At 39.3% G+C, this 18,710-nt stretch overlaps 1 protein-coding gene across 1 annotated transcript; it reads left to right on the forward strand.

The window, feature by feature from the left end:
- Nucleotides 1-300: 300 nt before the first annotated feature.
- On the forward strand, nucleotides 301-17,622 carry LOC117731141 (complement C1q-like protein 4). The gene is made up of 3 exons (XM_034533298.1): nucleotides 301-789; nucleotides 1,490-2,624; nucleotides 14,027-17,622. The coding sequence occupies exons 2-3, from the start codon at nucleotides 2,085-2,087 to the stop codon at nucleotides 14,204-14,206; spliced, it is 720 nt and encodes a 239-aa protein (XP_034389189.1). The 5' UTR covers nucleotides 301-789; nucleotides 1,490-2,084; the 3' UTR covers nucleotides 14,207-17,622.
- The last annotated feature ends 1,088 nt before the right edge of the window (nucleotides 17,623-18,710 follow it).

Below are 18,710 nucleotides of genomic sequence, written 5' to 3' on the forward strand. Positions count from 1 at the left end.
TACATTAAGAAAATACCTTGAAATGCATTACAGTTCACTGACAGCATGTGTTATTATTATAATAGCTGTTTTGGGTTCTGTGTGCAAATGAATCTTCCGTATGAAAAAACGACAACGTTTGATTAAACTATTAAACAGATGTGGTCATCATGATTTGTGAAAAGGTCACATGCAGGATGGGAGGGTGAATCTCGGTGTGTGTGTGTGTGTGCGTGTGCGTGTGTGTGTGCGTGTGCGTGTGTGTGTGTGTGCGTGTGTGTGTGTGCGTGTGTTACGGAGAGAAGGCGGGGGAGCAGGAGTAGGCAGATGCTGAGAGGAGAGACGCAGGACGGAAAATACAACAAGTGAGTGAACTGTTGCTGCAAATTAAGTCGCTCTGCAGCGGGATTTCTGAAGGGCGAAAGTCTGTAAAAGTAACTCGTTAGAATACGTGATTTCTTTTTTAAAGAGCGCCACGCGACTTTGAATTGTAGCGTCATCAGTAATACTCTTTTTTAAATTTATTTTGTATTCACTTCGTGTCTGCTCACATTGCCTGCGAGCGTTGCTTTGAGTATTGTGGACGGCGCGCTCCGGCCACCAAGCAGGAGTCCTGGATGAGATGCTGCAAGTTTAAATATTAGTGTGACTTTGAGTTTGCAGCGCAGCGCAACTTGAGCCGATGGCACAGTGAAAGCGCTCAGTCTCGGAAGGATTTCGGTCCTGGATCAGTTTTCTTACGGCGTTTCCATCTGAACCCGCAGTATGAAAAAACACTGAGAACCGCGAAGAAAAGAAAGAAAGAACTCGGTAAGCTGATTACGTTTGTTATAAAAGCTAGCTGGTGGTTTCCTTATTTCCTCTAGCTCTTATTTAATTGATTACCGTATACAAATTAAAAAGGACTATTAAAAGGGAAATATAGCCTATATTTGAATATGTTTTGCTGTCGAGTTATACCATAATGTATGCAGGCCTGCAATAATAGCATGTATAGCTGTGACCCCAGTTCGTTTGATTATGATATAACTGAGGTTTCCTTTTTCTTTATTATTTCTTTATCAGTAATGCCAAATATGTTTAAATAAACGCTTTATAAAATCTCTGTATCCTCTATTACATTTTTCATAATTCTTATATTGCTGAAAATAATTTAGATGTTGTTAAATTGTTCTTACATTGTCTTACATGTGTTAGAAAGAAGGTTTTGTTTTGTTATGCTTTTATATTTCTATGAGTCTGTGTGTGTTCTCTTACTTCTAGTTTAAGTGATCACCTGTGATACAATTATCTCTGCTTCATCCAAGCGGTCTTTAAAACAAGTTTCCACATCTAATGCAATGTGGCCTGCCCTTTCCTCAGCATTTGCCTTTTTATGACCTGTAACACATCTATAGTTAGTTTGAATGGAGGAGTAAACTGATGAGGTAAATCTAATCCAGGCTCCCAACATAAGAAAAGAGCAGAGATTTAGCAGTTTCCTTGTTCTTCTCTTTTCATTCCTTGACAGACAAGTAAAGCGTCCTCCCTATATGTGGTGGGTGAGATGAACTCCAGTGGGAATACTGTCGACCCCACCTGACAGATCAACTGAAAGCTTCTCATCAGAGCCTCCACAAGATCTGGATTTTAAAAAAGCAGTTGCCGTAAAATCAACATCTCAACGGTGATGTTTATTCAAAAAATATATAGAAAAAGATTTTTATGTTTTTTTTTGTCTTGTAAATTAATGTATCATCTTTAGATATGTTGACAGCCCTCTGACATTGTGAACCAGAAGAAAATAAAAAATAAAAGGATACAAAACAATTATTCTGAATACCAAGAAATGGAAAAACCTATTTGTCATTCTCCCCCCGACTACTGATTTTCTCCCGTCTGAGACTTGCCTGTCCCGATCCTAGAATAGCTCCCTTTTTCCTATCTCTGTCCTGCACAATCACACATTTTCCTCCTCCACCTTCTCAACCCAGTAGTTACTCTCTTCAGCCTTCAGCCTGGCCGGCACAACCATTCCAGCGAAGGGGGAGGAGGACTTCCTCACGCTGGCCGCCTCCCGGATAAGCCGCAAGAAACGTGTCATTGGGGCTGGAGTCGGTGTGGCCATGGTCCTGGTCCTGCTGGTGGCCATTCCCCTATTAGTCCACACCACCAAGGGGGGAGGGTCCGGAGGAGGGGGTACGCACTTCGAGATGCTTGGGAGCTGCAAGATGGTGTGTGACACTTTCACCCCCCCACAGGGAGAGCTGACAGCCGTCTCCCCCCAGCCCCCAGACTTCTCAAACCGCAGGGGTAAACAGGGGTTCAGAGGGAACCCTGGACTTCCCGGTCCTCCAGGTCCTAAAGGGCCCCCCGGAGAGCCCGGCAAGCCCGGCCCACCTGGTCCACCTGGGCCAGGACCCGGAGGCTACGGGCCGTCCTTCTACAGTCCCAAAATCGCCTTCTATGCAGGCCTCCGGAAACAACACGAAGGGAGTGAAATACTCAAGTTTGATGATGTTGTAACCAACGTAGGGAACTACTACGAACCGAGCACCGGCAAGTTCACTTGCCCTCTGCCTGGCATCTACTACTTCACCTACCACGTCCTGATGAGAGGAGGTGATGGGACGAGCATGTGGGCTGACCTGAAGAAGAACGGACAGGTGAGTGTGATCTGTGAGTCGTTTGTGTGTATGAAATGTCTCTCTGATATTGTGATCTCAAAGGTCCACCTTTTGAGACAAACTCTCAGTCTGCAGATGTTAACAAAACTAAACGAATGAAAACCTTGACAGACATATATATATATATATATATATATATATATATATATATATATATATATATATATATATACATAATACAGTATATTATAGTTCAGTCTTCTGAACTACTTCCAAAACACAAAAATAAAAAGTTGTATTTTAACATCTGAACTTTGAGAGCATCATTTCGAAGTTTCAGACAAAAAACTATCTAAAGCAAAGTTTCCACAAAACATATCAAAAAGAATAAAAATTAAGTTTTAATTGAGCAGAATTCAAATGAAATGATCTCAACTCTTGTGTAACGAATATCTACACTGTTTAATAATACAAATTAAAAATTGGAGGACAAAGAAGAGGAAAGTAGAAACAGAGGTGAGACTTAGAACAACTTAACATGGAAAACGAAAACTGTAATCAATTGTACAACTTTCACGCAAAGGCAGAGAGAGAGAGAGGGAGAGAGAGAGAGAGAGAGAGAGTGAGTGACAGTCAAGCGATCAAGAGGATAACAATCTTCCACGTCTCAGTGGAACAAAGCAACAGCAACAGTGGAACAAAATGCAACAGCTGGCTACTGTCCTCTGAGGAACTCTGACTTTAACACTAATAAATAAACAAGTAAAATGCCTGGCACAAAGCCTTGAATGCTTCCATCTGGAGATCCGTGACAAGCTTGAAGTGCTAAGCCCTCACTCTGTTGAGGAGCCCTGAATCTGACATGTGTGCTGCAGAACAGAGGAGTGACCTCCTGGGGATTACCAGAAGAAAGAACATGCTTTGCATTGTTACGAGTCAGACGGCTGAGTGTTCGAAGGTACAACGGTCTTTTCTCACATTATGTATACGGTACATGAATGGACAGCAATTTGCTACTCAGCAGACCAGTTTGCATTGAAACCTTCCACACTAAACACAAAAATGCTCACTTTCAAGTTATATCCTTATTATGTGAACATGCGAAATTGTCATTTCATGTTTATAAGCTACGGGTTTTTTAAAAGTTCACAGCTTGGACACTGAAAAAAAAAAAAAAAACTGCAGCCAGACACATGCCATTGTCTACTGGTTCTTATCACCTGCCATAGATGAGCTTCACAAGGAAGTTCACGCTACACCTTGCAGCTGGCCTTGGCTTTCCCTCTATTTATTGCTATTCAACAGTGCAACATTATGGTGCCTGCTACTGGGAAAACCTGGATTGCTGCAGTGGTTTACTGCAGCTTCACCCTCTAACTTGTGCCTTTGCTTCAATTTTTTGTTTTGTTATCATGATATCTCAAAAAACTGAAATTTGGTTCAAATTATGTTATGATCCGTTTTTTGCACCTTTAGTTTTCATATTTTACCAACATAACTGGCACATGAGTTTTCATATCACAATGAGAATTCTCTCTGAAATGATGGCTGCTAACAGTTATTCCCGATTAATCTTTTAATCTGTGAAATAGTCCAAGGTGATATCTTAGTTGCTTGTTTTTTTTCTATCAAATTCACAATGCTGCAATACAGAGCAAATCAGCAAATCCTTACTTTATATTTGAAAAGCTGGAAAAAGAGAATGTGAAACAACTCATCAGTTTTCAATCAATCAATTAGGAAAGTATACTTCCAGAAAGACTGCACAATCCACTGCATCTCTGCATCAAATCTAAATTAGTACAAAAAACTGGAGAAAATTGCTCACGATATTTTACTTTGCAATTTTTATTTATTTTTTATTCCTGAATCTGCACCAACAATTAATTGCCCGTTCCTTGATACGTGGGCTCACCAGATTCAACTGGAATATTGATATTCTTTAAATACTCTACAAACTAACATACTGTATGAGCAGCTAGGGTTAAATAGTCAAATGTGATATTCTTCATACAACTTTGGTTTTATAGACTTCCCAAATACCCACATCATTGTATTATAGATTTTTCTTGTGCTGGATCAAGTCAATAAAAACAGTTATTCCCTATTTTATCGATTTGACGGGATGGGCATTAAGTGCAGAGTAAAGAGGACAGACAGTTAAATGCCAGCTATAATTGGAGGACTTGGTTTGTTGCGTGCCTTCACAGACATTGTCATTCCTATCTTCACTTGCTGATAAATCTTTCATAGCCTTTAGATGAGATCTTATCCCCTCCACCTGTGCCCTTCCTTTTACACACACACACACACACACACACACACACACACACACACACACACACATACACACACACACACACACACACACACACACACACACCATTACCGTCCACACTGGCTATTGAATCCTTCCCCATTAATTATCTTTTCCATCAACTAAATTATTTAACCCAATTCAGTGCTGATCTTGCCCTCACAGTTTCATTGCACTTGATGTTTTTTTCTGTGAATAGACAAGTGCTCTTGTGAACCAGCTAGGTCAATGAGGAAAACCTTAAGAATAAAACTGGAAAGGTTTGTCAATTAGAGATGAAATAAATGTATTAGTAATTAGTAATTAAAGTTTAAAAAAGACTACTCAACTGCAAAAGTAATTAGTTACATTTCTCATTAAATCATACTTTCGTTAATTAACATAGCTCCTTCAAAGTATCTTTAAACATTTGCAAAAGCCTCCACACCCACATCTTAGATTCTGTATTGTCACACGTAGAAACAGAACATTTTCTATTTTGATAGCAGCTGGCTTATGTTTTTGAGGTTTTTATTCACCATCAACAGCTATCTTAACATTAGCCTTGTTGACATGGCTACTACATTTCTAATTTGAATTCCGAACAATACTTAAAATATTGAAACTTGTTTGTTTTTTGTACAAAAACCAAAATGTAAAGATGACAATTTGCCTTTGACGTTGGAGTTATGTATAAACTAAGCTAAGCAATTTACGGCTTACATATTTAACATACAAAAAAGACTGCAACATTGAAAGTGAAATAAGCATATTTCCCAAAATGTCAAACTATTCCTTTAAAACTCTGTATGCCAGTCGATCGCAGCATGGGTGTATGTGTGTATGTGTACGTGTATATGTATAACAAATGTCAGACTGATATGCTTTGTGTTAATCAATGTCTTGTCAAAGGGAGCTGAGAATAAGACACATCCCGAGGAGAGATCACTGCAGGGACAGGCAGGAGACAAGTGGGCTGACAGAGAGATGGATGGATATTCACAAGAGAGTGGACATAGGAGGATGAGAGAATAGGCAACATGAGAGTGTCCTCTGTCCTCTGGTGAAGGGAGGAGTTGAGGAGATGGGATAAAGCTATGACTGACATATATGAAACAAATCAGACTCACGTTGCCAGCTGTGTGCAAACGAAATGTGTAGCTGATGTGCGAGTTTGCACTAAGTTTGCAGAGATGAATTACTCAATGCAAGGAATCCTCTTCACTCATTGTGTCCCATAACTCACCAAAAGATTGGTGTTGAAGTAGATGACCTTTTCAATGGATATATAATTCACCACCAATATGTACTTTGCCCTTTACAACAATGAGCATGGATAGGGAGTGTGAATATTCATAGCTGGTCCAATATGGGAGAAACTGGGCATGGTCAGTTGGTTGGTCTATGGTCCACCCATGCATGCACGCACACACACACACACACACACACACACACACACACACACACACACACACACACACACACACACACGCGCACACAAACACACACACACACACACACACACACACTATAGTTTTGATGACATCAGAGTGGTAGTAGCATGTCAGCATCTCATCTGCTTTGACACACAGTGATCTCATTATGTGGCACTGGGATTAGGTCTGATCCGACATACTGGAGGAGGGGACTGGTGGAGAAAGCAGTGCCTTATTAAAGCCCAACACAGTGGCTCAGCCTTAACAATGTGAGGTGTAAACATAAGAAGTAAAGATGAATTAAAAGTGGAGAGTTCAGCTTTGGAGGAAAGGTGCATTAATGATGCAGGTTAAAATAATATATGTGGATTTAACAGACAGCTGGCTACTTTTGGCTCTCATGCAACACGCAGCAAAGACAATGCAGAAACTGACCATGTTATGTGTGTAAAGTACATAGGTAAATAAGCTAAGCTAATTAGATAATTTAATGTCACTTAAAATTTGTGGTGATGACAAGCTTGGACTCAATTAGAGGAAACGAGCGGCTCGCCTCCAGTAGGTAGGTGTGATGTGGCTTCTTTGAGAGGTAGAAGCTGCTGAATAGAAGCTGCTGATTACATCGTGAAGGTGTCAATATGGACCTCAACTATTTTTTTGCCTTTTGGGAGCAGTCTTTTTTCCCCAATGGTTGTGTATGTTATGATAATTATTAATAATCAAGACACATTTTCTGTGTGGTACATTGCTTTAGTGTCAGACACAATTATAATGGGGAACATTGTGTGTTAAAGGATAATAGTCCACCCCTTCAGACAGCATTTCTTTAAGAGTAAACAGAATGGGTCCTCTCATACACCCTGCAGCTTGCCCTTGTTTTCGCTTCTTGTTATTTTCTCTGAGAACACACACATTTATATGCATGTTCGTGCACCGCCATTGTTTGACTATATGTTTCTGTTATAATGGCTGAGGCCATTATATTCCGCCAACTAAAACGATTTGGCTCGTTGTTACTGTGTTCTGTCGGGTCTTTGTTGTGCTTTCCTTTTGCCTCCCCATTATACCCTCATTTTCTCCTCATCATGGAAGCAGGATTTAGTTTCTTTCATAGACAGCCATGTTTGATAGTAGCAGAGCTGACACGAACAAAGGTAAAATGCATATTGGATTACTATTTCAGAATTAGAGAAATATAAACTTCTGCCCTGTGAACAGGTTTTAAATTACCTGCTGTATGTGTCCCTGTGCACATGAATTTACACACAGAGTTGATAAGAGACAGAAAACAATATATCATAAAGGAATACTATAATTTAACTTCAGAGCAGAGGCGTTGTATCTAGCTGGTGCTCTGCAGGTAGACCGTCCAAAGAACCCATTCATATCCAATTAACGCATCTCCTCTACCCTCAAAGGTTTCAGTCTAGAGCCAATTAGAGACTTTTTAATCAACATCTTTACACCTTGGGTCTTGAGTGTCATGACAAAATATTAACATATAGTATGCCAATTAGTGTGATTGCAGTGCAGCAGACGTGTTACATGTTGACCTGCATAATAGAAACAGGATACCTCAGGCTGGTACATATGGGCGGAGGCAGAGAGAACACTTATACAAAAAGGGCCATTTCAATTGCCCTTCCTCTATCTCCCAGTTCACCCTTAGAGGTCCCTGAGGTAAGTTTAAGAGACCCCGTCTCAATCGCCTCGCTCCGCTCTGAGAGGTCTGTACATCACAGTGAATGAATCCTGTCAGTTTTATTACCAGAGGATCAAGGCACCACTGTGAAACAAAACAAAACTGAAAAAATAACCCACTACATGGACCGCCCCCCCTCTGAAGCAGGCTTGCTTGATCAGTTTGTTATCCAACAGGCTCCCTCCACATCACTCAAAGCCACCCTCAACTTTGGCTTCCTGTGAATCCTGTGCTTAGACTGTTAAAAGTGGATGCAGCTGCTCACCCGTCTGTATTTCCTTATCCCAAATTTCTGCTTTCACACGCCACTCGTTTTGACTATACGTGTCCTTCTTTTCTCCCGACACTCTTTCCATAATTCTTTTCTCTGAGACATAAACGTTATGAACACAAACATTTATAGTGGGTCAATACACATAAAAATGATGAAAATCTTTGGTGATATAAATTTGAAATACAGTATGTATGCCCTTAAATATGTCACACAAATCAGAAGCTCACATCTGAAAATGTAGATTTTATTCAGCATTTAGTAGTGTCTGTGAATTATTTATATGCTGTCAATTTCCTCTCTCTCTCAATCTCTCTTCTACCTTTCTCTGTCCCTCCCTATTTAATGTTGCCCCATAATGAAAAGTGGAGGCAGTGTAATCTTCTTTATTGTCCCGCGGGTCTCCCTTCTCCCTAACAGCAGCAGATCAAGTCGGAATAGCGTTGAGCCAACAGACAGAAATTCACTCCCTTGTCGCTATCAATCTCCGCCACTGTTGACAATAATCCTGATTTGCCTTTCCCTCTTGTTGTTTCCAAAGCCCCGGCGCCTCCTGTGCACTTTAAGAAAACAGGGTTTCACTGTGATTGTTGCTGACAGCCGAACCTGCAGATACATCTGTGCTGGTTTTAGTGTCACAAAGCTCTGCAATGTCACCGGCTCATGCTCGGTTCAAGAAAATATATTCCACAATGGAGGAGGAAGTATTTAGATCCTTAAAGAAAAGCATCAATACAACAATGTAAAAAATAGCAGTTACAAGTTAAAGTCTTCAATCCAAATCTTAAAAAGTACAAATATCTTGACCACCTTTAGAATAAAGGTTACATTTCCCTAGTTTATTTATTTTTTAAACATATGAGTAAACCAATTGGTTACTCCCTTTGAATGATATAACAATTTAATTATTAGAGTCTCAATACAGACGCAGGAATGCAGAAAAACATTCCACGTATAGTTGGTTGAGGTGGAGCTAGTTTTACTTTATTTACTACAGGTAGTTTAATCTTTATCAATAATATATATAAATGTAGTGTAATATGAAATAAAATTAAAATTAAATTAAAATAAAGCACAGTATGTAACTAAACATTTTACTGCAGCACAATACTTGAGTAAATGTGCATAGTTGTTTTCTACCATTGATTATCCAATTTAAAACACTTAAATAATACTCTTTACACATATTTATTTTTTGTAATACATTTTTGATATAAACAAATAGTTTAACAATATTTTTCATTTTGTTTAATTGAGTACAACTCAGATGACTGTTGATTCATAATCAACTCATATTCCTTTGTGGCAATGATATTGATGTTGACTGTGATAATATGTCAAATGTCACACTCTTCAAAATATGTGGCTAAAATGTGTAAACTTGTCCACTGGGTTACTATATGGAGGAGAATGCAACCATGAATTAATCATGAACATAACACATTAAATGTCAGCATATCCACTGTCTAGTGGAGTCGAGTCCAAGTTAACCTATGTGTCTCATACGGATGTCAACCACAAAAAGCCATAAATAACATTGTGGCCTTTTGGCAGGCAAATATAATTAGCTGATGTTCATGTTTAAAGGGAATTTCAGTGAGGTGGTGTGAATATCACGGCTGCAACTTACATAGACTCTTAAACATGGGTGACAAAGGCAGAACCCAGCAGTCCTTTTAATGTGCTGCATGTAGTTTAAACACATACTAAAATAGGATGGATTGCTATAATATTGTCCATGCACATACATATATGTATACTATTTGTATTGTAATATTATACTGTATTTGTAGGAAGTTACAACAGCCTGGCAGCTTCTAACTCAGCTGAAAATATTGTCAGGGGAATCCTGCCGCTCAACCATGTAGACAGATGTTGGACGTACAAGATGTCAGTATATCTTTACTGTTATATTTCTCCTAAACCCTATTAGGCCTCCTCGGGGGAGCTGTTCAGTCCCTTCAGTGTAAAACAGTCCAACAGTATAAAATAACAAAATGTCTCATATGCTGTGTGGTTTTTCTCAGGTATTCACTTGAGATTTATAACAAAAAAAGAGAGTTGCTCTTGTCGAGAATGAGGGAGAGAGAGATATGGATGGACTGTGCGTGTGAGTGTGTGTGTGTGTGTGTGTGTGTGTGTGTGTGTGTGTGCGTGTTATCCTGACCTCCCGCTAGTGTTTTATGGGCCCATTTGACCACTGTAGCCTATCCTGTGCCCCCATTTATTGTGATTGTATGGAGTTATTGAGGAGTCGGACCTATTAGGCAGGGAGCTGCCATGGCTATCCGACTACCAATTACTGTAGCCTGCAGCCGTGTATAGCCCACCCTGACACATCTGGAGGTAGAGAGGGGTAAGGGATACTGCGAGGGGAGGAGGGGAAGAAGGCAGAAGGGGGGGTGGGGTTGGGTCCTCAGGAGACATGCCACAGCAGCACGCCGTTAATCAATCCGATTTAGACCGGACAGGGACACACTTAGTCGCTGCTCCCGCCAACACTGCCATGGCGGGGGAGAGAAAATGTGTGCGTGACCTGCATCTAATTGGAGTGTAAGGACACAAAAAGATGGATAGATGGGTCCAGAATGAAGATATAGCGATGCGGTAGCGAATGGGAGAGGGGAGATGGAAGGGGCGTGAGGTGTAGGGAGAGACAACAATTAATGATGTGATGTGAGTTGAATTAAAACAAAGGAAAAGTATCGATTAATTTCTGTCTCGAGGAGGGGAATAAAAATGTTCACCTTCGCTACATTGACGAAATGGTTGCATGGAGAAATAAATTGAGTTGAATTGATGAAATGGGTGGAAAAAAACATATCATTTGATGGAGGATGGGGAGAGACGGACAGTTTAGTCCTATTTCATTTGTGCAAGTGATGACAAGAGAGTCAGGGAAGCTTAATGACTGGTGGAGATGATGGACTAGTCAGAGCCACAGACAAGGATGGAGTGAGGGTATCATATTACCATTCATTAATATGTTTGTGGTTGTGTACTTTATTTTCCACTATTAAATGGATATTCTGCTTGAATAGTTGGTTACTTAACTTAATGAAAATAATTTGAACTAAACAGAAACCCCTAAATAATAAAAAAAACACTTCCCTATTCGCCAGAAAAAATGCTCTTTATCCACGTTCAACTGAAGAAAAGTCCATTTTTTTATTTGAACCATGACATTACATTTAGAAACTGTGTGGGTTGTTGCAGGTGTATGCCTTCATTCAGGTCATAATGAAACCTCTCTTCAATAGCAACATGTAAAAGAGCATTATGATCTTGGAATATGCAGGCATCTGTCTTTAGCGGTTTCATATTAATGTTAACTGCTAGTAAACATGTACAGTAATCGTCAGATGGAACGACTTCCTCCCAAATGCTGCTCGTACTATTGCAGACCCAGCATCATGTTTAATCAGACATCCACACACATAAAGCTGTCCAGATGTAGATACAAGAGTGAAGAATGACTCTCCAGACCGTATTACTTTTAAAATATTCTATCAGGCTCCAGGTTCTGTGGTCTTCACACCAGCTAATGTATCTTTTGTGTGTTGGTTTTGTATACCAGCAATTTCTAGATGGCAGACACTAATGTCAGTTTTATGAAGCTCATGAGGACAAACTCTTGTTGTAACTGTGTTATAGGGGTGTTGAGTACATTGTTTGGTCATTTCGAGGCTATGGTGTTGTCCAACTGCCTTTGTCCTTGTCGATGCACATTGTCCATGTTTAGCATTATATAGCATTAAATATTTCTGTTTTTTTTTGTTTCTTTAATGAAATTCGTCAACCTATATTATTATATACATGTGTTAACCTGTTAATAAGGTGCTTTATTTTAGAATTGAATTATAATTTAACACCAGCAATATTTTGGGGCACAAACAGGAATGAATGCTAAGTTAAGCACACACACTTGGTGAAAATATGCCACCCTTGCAAAGCTGAATACCTGTGACATAATCCTGGCTAATGGCATTGATTAGAAATTGTTATAGTTCAGCTGCATAAAAAACAATGTCCATATATCAGCAGCAGCCAGTATGTGTGTGTCTGTACGTTCATTGTGTTTGCTGTAATTGCTTGACAATTGAACTGGTCCTCCCTGATGCAATCCTTGCAATCCCCATCAGCCTCTGCTCTGCAACAGGTGGATCAGGTGAGAGAGCAACAATCCTCTGGAAAAATTGATAGTGGCTAAGAAAAGGATGTGCTCTCAAATGGAGGTTTTAGGCCAAAGATCACTGCACATCTCATCTGTCTACCCAGTGGACAGGAAGGCATCTGTACTGATGACATTACACCAAGATCACAGAATGAAACAGGAAATAAAATGGCATCAGTTACATCCAGATAACGTGAGCAGACTGGTTTGAGTTGGTATGCTGTGATAAGATGAAAGAGATAAACCTAATACATCATCAGCCTATAAAACATCGTCAATTTGTATTAGAATGATATAATATCTATATCTAATCTATATTAATCAATCTATTTGTCTATTTGTGTTCTTCCCGTTGAAAACAGAAAGTCCAATTTCTGCTATGACCTTTCCCTCAACCCAGTAATTAACATTTAGATGGCTGTGGTGAATACGCCTCCATTGCAGGTGATTATTAGTGTTTTGAGGCTACAAAAGAGGACCAACAATTCAAATAAGAGCAGAGAAACTGGTGGGAGCAGAGGCTTGGAGAGACGCATGGACCAGACTAATAAATAGGTTTCCCCCAATGAAAGATTGGTAACTAATTAGTGAAAATCTTTCATCTTAAATATACAGTAATGGAATCCATGATCACATATACATTAAAGCAATCAGAATTTAGTTTTAGTTTTTCTTGTATTTATGTATTTGATAGTAATTGATAGTTCTCATTCTTAATTAAACTGGTTCTAAATGTTCATAAATAATAATTTGTGTAGTATGTAGTAGTGGCCAGCTGTGTTATCTTGCCTTGAATAGTCATTACAAATAAAAACACATTTTTTTGTATTTATTTTCTTAGAAATGGCTCAGTTACATTTGGTGATGATAAAAAATGCTGGTCCAATATAAATACAACAACTGAGCAAAAAAGTTACATATGTATGAGTTATTTATAATGTCAGGTGTGTCAGGTGTTCAGTTTGTGCCACTTTTCAGGCCGGTTCTTAAAATACAAATTATATCATCACCCCAGATTTCTCCCTTTATCCAACTTATTTTTCCTTCCTAGTTTTGTAAAATATGCAGAGGTTCTAACTGGATGTAAATGTGCTCTTCAAAAAGCTGCTACGCCTAAAACAATCACATAATGTCATTGGAGAGTTTCCCATCAAACTAAGTATTGTATTGTAGTTTTTCACCCCTCTAAAACTAAAACTCAGGTAGAAGCAAGCATCAAGTATTTTTGTTATGTGGTTTTAAAATACTCAGATTTGAAAGATATTTAATATCTGCACAACTTATCCAGGAGCTCATGGCTTACAGGTTAAGTTGCCATCTGTGAGCATGCCCAGGGACCTTTGCGATAAAAATATCTCCCTAATCTCTTTGACAAAGGCTAAAAATGCCCAAGAAATATAAATTTAGCAGAATATGTTAACTATAACAAGCATTAATGAAGACCTCAACATACTGTAAAATACACTTAAGACATCACATTAACACTTCCTTGATGGTATTTCCTTATTTCTTTCCATCTTTGCAGCCTATCAACGTTTACTTTTTTTTTGTCCCTGTTGCAGGTGCGAGCCAGTGCAATTGCTCAAGATGCAGATCAGAACTACGACTATGCCTCCAACAGTGTTATCCTGCACCTGGATGTTGGGGACGAAGTGTGCGTACAGCTGGATGGGGGCAAAGTCCACGGCGGAAACACCAACAAATACAGCACCTTTTCTGGCTTCCTCATCTACCCAGACTGACAGTATACTCACATGTATATATTCTCCCTCTGTAATCAAGCAAAAGGTTCCCTCTCCTTTCTTCATCTAACACCACCATGACTCCTTAATGTAATTTGTCATTTCAATGCCATTCTCTACACAAACATGTAATTACTTGATCACAGTTAACAAACAGAGAAATTGTGTAAGAATTCATACAGTATTGTATATATCACCAGTAAACATTTGCTTCTCACACTGTGTAATCATTATTCTGTGCCATGTACAGTGTGTGTAGGCGTGACTAAAACACCGGATTCACATGAATTGAACTTCTCCTATCAGTTGTTAAACTGAGACAAGATGACCATTTCAGCCACCGGTCTGAAATCGACTGGAATGATCTCTGAATGTAGACTGTAAATCAAAGTATCTGTACTTGGCTGCCGCTTCTCGCCTTCACTGTGAGATGGATTTCCAAATGAGAAAAGTCATGAATATATTGATCGCAGCTGATAATACAGCCAACACCATGAACATAATCCAGTGTGTTGTATGTTTGTGTTGATGCTTGTGTGCGAGCATACGTGTGTGTTTACCCTTCTGCTTGTATTAAAGCATGAACGTATCACGCTGCTGTTAGTTAAACTTGCACATTTTCCAGCTCCTGTTAAGGGAAGGGGTGTCAAGTTGTTGGTAACAGTCCCTTAATACACACGGTATATCAAGAGGTTTCGCTTTGAGATCTTCCCTGAGTCACAGCTCACGGCAGAGCCTCATCATGTACTACTAATGAGCTGAGGCTTCCTCTACAGCCTGTTCAGTCACACTTCATCTGGCATCCATAGTTTGCAATACGCTTGTTTGCTTTCTTGCAGAGATTTAGATAAGAAAATTGAAACTCTCTCATATTCATCTGTTGAAGATAACACTATGGCCAGCATCCACTTAGCTTATAGCGTAAGGGCACGGTCATACTAGAAAAGGAGTTGTAAGATGTGTTGTCTGACCACGCTGGAAATTAAAAGTGTAAATCCATCAACGGAATGGTTACACTGGAAGGTCAAGTGGAGCTATGTGATATGCTATCAATATACAGTTGAAATTTAAATTGTTGTGTAACAAATAGAAAAATAAAGTTAAAAACCAAGGCTTCTTTCTCATCTCTGCAGAGCTGTCCAATAACAGTGTGAGGTGTGTGTGAATGTTGGATTGGAAACTTACAGAAATGGTTAAACACAGCCTTCCTAAACCCTAAAAAGGTGTGTGAGAAGGGGTCTCCGAAGCTATTTAAGCCAACAAGCACTTTTGAGGAAGTATACTGACTTACTTTTATGCTAACACAGCATTGGAAACAGGGGGAATTTGATAGTCTGGCACAGTTGAAAAGGTAATAGAATCTACCTACCAGAATCTTTAACACTCACTAAATAATGTGCAATAGCTTGTCTGTTTGATTCGTACAAAAACCTAACTGTAAAAATAAGAATTTGTGGTTTTGCTGGTGGTAGTTAATTATCGGATTCTCGCGATGTAGACAGATCACGCGATAACCACAAGATCACATATCCTAAAAAAAGCCATCTCGTCATGCTTCAAGTAATGTGTTTGTGTCCGGTAATACAAAGCACGGACCAGTCAGTGTCCTGTGAGGAGCTAGTGTTAGCTACGGGCATGACATAGGTGTGTGTGTGTGTGTGTGTGTGTGTGTGTGTGTTTGTGTGTGACGATACGGAGAGAGGACTGTTTGTTCTAAACAACAATGGCAGCTTCTGAACTGGTTAGCGTAGATGCTGCAATAGCATAAGATTAATCCCAACTGGAGAGTATTTCTTAATTGATAGAAGAGCAAAGAATGACAATGGCGGCCTTTCTCAATGATCTTGTTTTCGCTCTTCTGCTGGTGCTTTGATAAGAGTTTGATTGACAGATGGTTCATCCAATCACCTGCTACATACATTTTTTGAAAGGCCATTCCCTTTTCCAGAGTTTCCAACAGCGGCTTCTCAGATGGTGCTTTGTAAAAAAAGGTGGGTCGAGTAGGTTGTTGTATGGACAGAGCAAAGCTGGGCTAGGTGGAGCATCATATTTACTGAACAGATAAGAGTGTGGTATTGATTTTCTTCATCTAATTCTCTGCGTAAAAACAAATAACCGTATCTCACAAAGTGTCAAACTTTTCCTTTAATTTTACTGTGAATATACTCATGTGAAGATGTTTTTCAAAATGCAGGTGACTGTTGTTGATGTTTTACTGCCATACCTGTCGGTTTTCTGTGCCTTACACTATCTTTTTCATTGTTATGCATGAGACACGTGTTGAATGCAGGCGATACAAACAAGCTGATACAAACAGCAATCTGATGACCACTTTAAGAAATATAGATGCTAACTGAGGACGTTGATTGTGAATCTTTGTATGTAACTGAATGTGACTCTACTGTGAATAAAAGCCCCCGAAATGAAGACCAAGGTTCATTCGGTATGGTGGGAAACACAAGGGAACGAACAACAGAAGCATGTAACTGTGCTGTTCCTCCAGATTACATTATAAATATGTTGATGTAACCAAATTACTATATTTAACATTTCTATTTTTTTCAAGTAATAATGCTTTGAAGGATACAATATAATACTCCTTTGAGCACATCTGTTGTAGTTTTAGTGACATGGAAAAAGAGTTTCATATTAGCCCGACAGATCCAACTTTGAAGCCTGATAGATAGCATGACTACCCCGATGAGATTAGGATGTGAACGTTTCTAATCATTCTTGTACTGTGATTGTAAAGCCCTCCCGACATTGTGTATTTGTACACAGACATTCCTTCTTTCCATTTACATAGGCTTTACATAACCTCTGTGTCATGCTGCATCCTACTGTGTGTGTTTTCTGGCGCTGTTACCTTCGTTCACGAGCAGTGTGGATTCATTGTTGTCACTGTACAAGCTGAATTGTGTGTATTTGTTATGTATAAATCAGCATTTTTTTTCCCCTCTGCCCTTGAAGACCATAAAACACAATAAAATGAAAAGAAAATTCAGGATTATTTTGCCGTCGCTGAGTCAAACCACTGCTTTTTGAATTCTTTGTTCTCTTCAAAAACTCAGCTGGTGACATGTTGTGATACGTTCTCACTGCTCAGGGTGTTTATTTTTTATTGCAAAGATCTCAAGATTTTTTTAGCATTTGTCAAACTTATCTAAGGTTCGAATATGAAAACAGCTGACAAATATATTCCAGTATTTCCACCTAGAGCCAACAATAAACCTACCTGCAATGTATTTGTTCCTCCATTGATAAAGAATAATGTGGTAAACTATCTGACTTTGTGGACATTATTCCCTAATTATTGTTATTTGTAATAAGGTTTTGCCTGATTTGTGCTAATTTTTTGTGTTTTTATGTCAAACTGAGTGCAAGAGTTAAATAAATAAAGTAAAGATATACACTTCAAGTACTTCAGGTAAATGATTCAAATATAATATTATTTTGTATTTTATTATTTTGTATTTTTTGTGGGCAGCTTCTACACATATTGATGTCTAGTATAAATGTCAGCAAACACCGACGATTAAGATGTAAACTGTCTAACCAGTTCTGGCACAGATACGACTACAGAGGTTTTTGTGAAACTAAGCGAGTCCAGAAAGTACATTTGCAGTTCACAGTGACGTCATCCTTTTCACACTTGTTTGTTGGATCTGATGTCGCTCACTTTAGAGAAGCGGTTGCCATAATCTTAAACAGCACAAAACAATGCCTTGTGGCCCAATCCCCAGATATAGAACAAATGCCACATAGAACATTGACCCCCTCTCTGTGTTAGGTGTTATGGCTGTCTTTGTTCCCTGCGCTGTTGTCCAGTTTAAGCCCCGCCCTGGTGTGTTCAACGAGCTGAATTTATCTGCATACAAATGTTCGTTTGCACCTGGATTACGAATGAACGAAGTTCTTAAAGGCTTGTGGCAGCAGCAGAAGGGAGAGGCCTCTGGCTTGGGGACTGCCGTTCCTGCTGCCTCTCAACGTAGGATTTTCTATTGTCTTGTTTCTATATTTTAATGCCAATGAATTCCATTGAACTGATCGTTTTAAAGGTTTCTTCTGCGGTTTAGTTGGGTCAGTGGTGGAGTTTTGTTCGCCCCACTCAGGTTTATTATCAGTTTTGTGAAATACAGCAGCGCCTTTATTAGTGAGTCCAAAATTAAAGGTTTGGTTTTCTGATCTGTAGCTTCAAGGGTTGAACAGAAACACTAATTGGACAAATTCTTATTAAAATATCTGCGGTAAGACAGAATGACAGCGGCAGCAGCTTGTTTTAAGGTAGCTTTCTATTACAAATATTATTTCTTCACCTGCTGCTGCTTCTACCCACTGCAAGGCCACCCTGTGAAAATGAAACACCATCTGAATGGAGTTCTCACGTCACCAGAATAAAACAAGCAGATGGATCTTTAATTAAAGGTGAGACATACTAGTCTGGAACAGGAAGTTCTTGCTGGTGTAAATGAGAGGTTGGGAGATGTTGGAATGGGGGGGTGTT

This window comes from Cyclopterus lumpus, chromosome 5 (assembly GCF_009769545.1).
Source record: "Cyclopterus lumpus isolate fCycLum1 chromosome 5, fCycLum1.pri, whole genome shotgun sequence".
In the NCBI taxonomy this organism is placed as follows: domain Eukaryota; kingdom Metazoa; phylum Chordata; class Actinopteri; order Perciformes; family Cyclopteridae; genus Cyclopterus; species Cyclopterus lumpus.